This window comes from Antrostomus carolinensis, unplaced genomic scaffold, assembly GCF_000700745.2.
Source record: "Antrostomus carolinensis isolate BGI_N321 unplaced genomic scaffold, ASM70074v2 scaffold13401, whole genome shotgun sequence".
Classification (NCBI taxonomy): Eukaryota; Metazoa; Chordata; class Aves; order Caprimulgiformes; family Caprimulgidae; genus Antrostomus; species Antrostomus carolinensis.
This window is the reverse complement of record NW_010293555.1, coordinates 29,475-33,770: the sequence shown is the minus strand read 5'-3', so window position 1 is coordinate 33,770 and position 4,296 is coordinate 29,475. Positions and strand designations below refer to the sequence as shown.

The 4,296-nt window shown below is 49.5% G+C and overlaps 1 protein-coding gene across 1 annotated transcript; it reads left to right on the top strand.

The window, feature by feature from the left end:
* Positions 1 to 406: 406 nt before the first annotated feature.
* On the top strand, positions 407 to 4,296 carry MMAB (metabolism of cobalamin associated B). Its single transcript, XM_010177320.1, has 6 exons — positions 407 to 459; positions 1,312 to 1,384; positions 1,732 to 1,829; positions 2,557 to 2,621; positions 3,608 to 3,667; positions 4,045 to 4,296. The coding sequence occupies exons 2-6, from the start codon at positions 1,321 to 1,323 to the stop codon at positions 4,130 to 4,132; spliced, it is 375 nt and encodes a 124-aa protein (XP_010175622.1). The 5' UTR covers positions 407 to 459; positions 1,312 to 1,320; the 3' UTR covers positions 4,133 to 4,296.

The window sequence follows — 4,296 nt, the reverse complement described above, 5'->3', positions numbered from 1 at the left end:
TGGGGACCCCACCGCCAGCCTGGGGTGCTCCAGCCCGTGACAGGCTGAACCCACACTTCTATGGGGGTCCTTGGGGTGTCCCCTTCCTTTAAGCCCAGCTCCCATGGCCCACTGCCCGCCAGAGGGGAGGGGATGTGATGTGAAGCAACCTTCTCTGGAAGGGTCCACTGACAAACAGCCAGGAACATCCAAATTCTGTGGTTTTCATCTAGGAAATATATTATTTTTCATCTAGAAAAACACACGTGCACAATCATGGTAATTTTTGCACTGACAAAGAGCCAGGAGTGTCCGAATTCCGTGTCTTTCATATGGCAAAACACACCTGTACAATCGTGGTAGCTTTCTCATTTCCAGCTAACTCTGGTTTGTTTGTTGTTTGGGTTTTTTTTTTAACCTAGGCTTGCTGGTGAATTCAGCAGTGAAAAGGGCCATGCATTTGTTGAACAACTTCACAAAGTGAGTATTAATGATGAGCCTCACCCAGTGCAGTCACTTCACCTGTGCTATTGAAACATATTCTTAAACCCTTTAACTTTAGACACAGTGCTCCTGTTGCCACACAGGAATTTCATAAATTTAGTATTAAAAACAAATAAATACTTAAGACTCAGACCCTCAATTACTTTCTAAGAAATAAATGTCTTTAATCAAGAAGGAAACTGGCAGATCAAGTGATTAGTTATGAGCAGACAGACATCTCTAGATTTATTCAGACCTGTTGCTGTACACGGTCATGGACACAAGTCTTGTTGTCACATATCCTCAGATTTGGGGCAAAGGAACCATGTGGGTGTGATGGTGGGAGACAGCTAACGGGTGGGGGTTTTGCTAATTAACGTCACTGTGCACAAGATTTCAGAAGGAGCTGATCAGAGATGTTAAAAAGCTTTACCAGGCTGTCTCCCAAGTATCCCAGGCTGTGGAGAGCTGCCCCTCTTGGAAGCAGATGTGACACCTGCAGCTGTTTGTCACTGCCTTTCTTCCAGAGGGTACTGCTTCTGTGTCCGACCAGCAAAGGGATTATGTGAACATTCCCCAGTCTGCTTTCTGCAGAGTCAGCCAGGGTGGTTTAATGTGCCAGTGAAAACAAGTACCCGCGCTAATCTGGCTTCTCATAAAGCAATTAGGGAGCACTTACCTGCTCCCCCCTGCCAGCAGGCTGGGGGATGATGAACAGCGAGGGAAGGAGCTGCTTTAATCAGCACAACCAGCTGTCGCCTCCCAGAGCTTTTGCTGCAGTTGTACCGGAGCATCAAAGGCTGGTTAATGAAAGAGCTGCTTTTTTTTTGTCCTGATTGCCACATCTAGGTCCAGTGCATGCTGCAGGATGTGGGCTCCAACATCGCCACGCCCCTCTCCTCAGCCAGGGAGGCTCACCTGAGTAAGTCCTGGTACCTTTTCCTGGGATATGGGTTCTTGAATCCCAGCTGTCCCCCTGGGTTGGTGCTGGGGAGGCTGTCACCCGAGGGCCGTGTCTGGGTGCTGAATGGAGTCACACGGAGTCCCACAAGCTGCTCCCTGTGTGACTCGAGATACAAGCTGACCTGGGGCACTGCACTGACACCAGCCACGGCTGCTGAGGGGGGAGCCAGCCCTGCTCTAGCAGGAGGATTTTTTGGGGTGCTTTCCTTGGACTTGCTGACTCAAGAAACATGAAAGTAGAGCTCTGTCTGTAGACTGACTCATTTCTGCATTTCTTTTAGTTGATTCTTCTTTTCCCCTCTGTAGAACGAACATCTTTTAGTGAGAAGCCAGTCCTGGAGCTGGAGCAGTGGATTGACAGTTACTCAGAGCAGCTTCCTCCACTCAGAACTTTCATCTTGCCCGTAGGTACAGCTTGTGCCTCTCCCTGACTGGAGAAAAGGAGGCTGAGGGGAGACCTTCTGGCTCTGTCCAAGTCCCTGAAAAGAGGGTGGAGAGAGGTGGGGGTGGGTCTGTTCAACCAAGGACCAAGGGACAGGATGAGAGGAAATGGGCTCCAGTTGCACCAGGTGTGGTTTAGATTGCATATTTCTTCACTGAGAGGAAATGGGCTCCAGTTGTGGCCAGGGCAGTTGAGATTGGATGTGAGGAAGAATTTCTTTGCTGAAAGGGTTCTCAGGCATTGGAAGGGGTTGCCCAGGGCAGTGGTGGAGTCCCCATCCCTGGAGGGATTGAAGAGTCTTGTAGACACAGTGCTGAGGGACATGGGTTAGTCTGGGACTGGTCAGTGTTGGGTTCATGGTTGGACTCCACGATCTTCAAGGTCTCTTCCAATCAAGGCCATTCTGTGTGTTATTGTAAATCTGCTTTACCTCTTGCCATGGGAAAACAGGTTGTGAGGCCAGTATTTGCATGAACAAATACCAAAAGAAAAGCAGAGAGAAGGACCAGGTTGAGTTAAATTTCCACATCCTACTGGAGTTCACATCCCTCTTCCCAGTGGCCTGAGCAGAACACAGGGCTCAGCTGCGGGGGTGTGAGCTGTGTGAGCTTTGCTGCAGTTCCACAGTGAGGTGGATGGCTTTGTGTGTTGTTAGCAGACACTGATGTGCTGTTTCGTTGTTGTTTCAGTCAGGAGGTAGAAGCAGTGCTGCTCTCCATTTCTCCCGAGCCGTCTGCCGCAGAGCTGAGAGGTGGTGAGTGTTGGCTCTGGTGTAACACAGTAAAATTGATTAAAAGTGATCAGAATGTGACAACGATAGTAAATTATTGCACAGTTGGAGCAATCAGCCATAGCTGTTACACTGGGCTGGAGCTTGAGTCAAGCCTTGTATGTTGGTATTAGTCACATTCCAGGAGTGCAGTCAGCAAAAAGCAGATCTCATCCCTCTCCTGAACCAGGTCATCCGAGCTGAGAACTTCAGAAAGAATAGATGGGTTTGTGTGGAGGTGGTGTATTTTGTGGGGTAGCACACCTGGAAGCTGGGGCACTGGCAGCTGTGAGATCCAGGGAAGCTTTTAGCAGCTTCAGATGTTACTGCCCACACCTACCTTGTCCCATTTCTCTCTTGGAGATTAAAGCTCCCCTGGCCAGGTCTGTAGAAGAAAACTCTTGTCTGCTCGTTATGTTAATCACGTCCATGCAAAGTCTCTTGTGTTAGTCTGAAGCTGCTCATCAGCACTTCCAGAGCTGCTGGGGTTTCTTTACTGAAGGCACTGATGTGCAGGAAGATGTTTTTGTGGATGTGCTCTGCTGGGAGCATTGTGATTCTGACAAGAGACGCTGGAGCAGCAGTGATCTTCAAAAAACGAACATCACACTCTGTGGTTTCTTGTCAAAAGAAAGCTAGAGCCAGGCTGAACACCAGGGAGGAGGCAAGGAACAGCTCTGTTCCCTCAATAAAAGAAGGGTCCCTGTTTACCTGCAGAAAAGGATAATGATCCTTCATCACCTGCAAGCTGCTCCCTTTGTTCAGCGATGGTGGCTGATGAGTATCTGTTGAGGAGCAGAACGGTTAGTTGCATTGTGTAGCCACCACGGATTCCTCCTGGGGAAGTGGAGAGTGAGTGGGGACTCCGGGTGAGGTTGGGGTGTGGAGGTCGGTGCTCCAGCAAGTCGCAGTCCTGTGTTTGTTCAGAGCTAGAGAGTTAAACACACAGAAATGTTCCTCTCTTGTTCTAGCGTGGTTCCTTTAGTACAAGCAGGGGAAGCCGATCCAAACGTGGCCAAATATTTAAACAGGTAAAAAAAAATACCCCCCAAACCCTTCCTTGGGACTCTCATTCCCTCAGTCCTGGGATAAAACTGCAGGCTTTGCCTCTCAGGAAACTTCCCCTCTAGCATAAGATCTTTGGAGTTTCAACAAGCAGCGTGTTAAAAAGTCTTGTTGTGGGGCTGCAGGGATGTTACAGACACTCCTGGGCTGCTGAGGGAGCAGCCACTGAACCCCCTTAGCAGAGGCCATGTGGGAGGTTGCTTCTCGTGGGTTTCTCTTTGGCTCCCTTCGCCCGCGGTGCTCGGGCTGTAACCAGAGTTGCTTTGCTGTGTGGTTGTGCGTTGCTGGGTACAAAGACACCTGGTGTGAGAGGTGGTTTCACTGCTTTTCCTGTGGTTTCCAGACTGAGCGACTACCTCTTCGTTTTGGCACGTTATGCTGCCATGAAGGAAGGGAAGGAAGAGAAGATTTATGTAAAGCCTGAACCATAACTGGGAGCTGGAATGTTTGTTTCCTTGATGATGGGAAGCTAAATCCAGCAGAGTGCTTTTCCCCCATCAGAGAAGGGAAGGAGAACAAGCCTGGACTGGAAATGTGAGCTGCCAGGGACTCCACGTGTCAATCACCAGGACCTTGTTCCCCAGTGCTGTAAGGA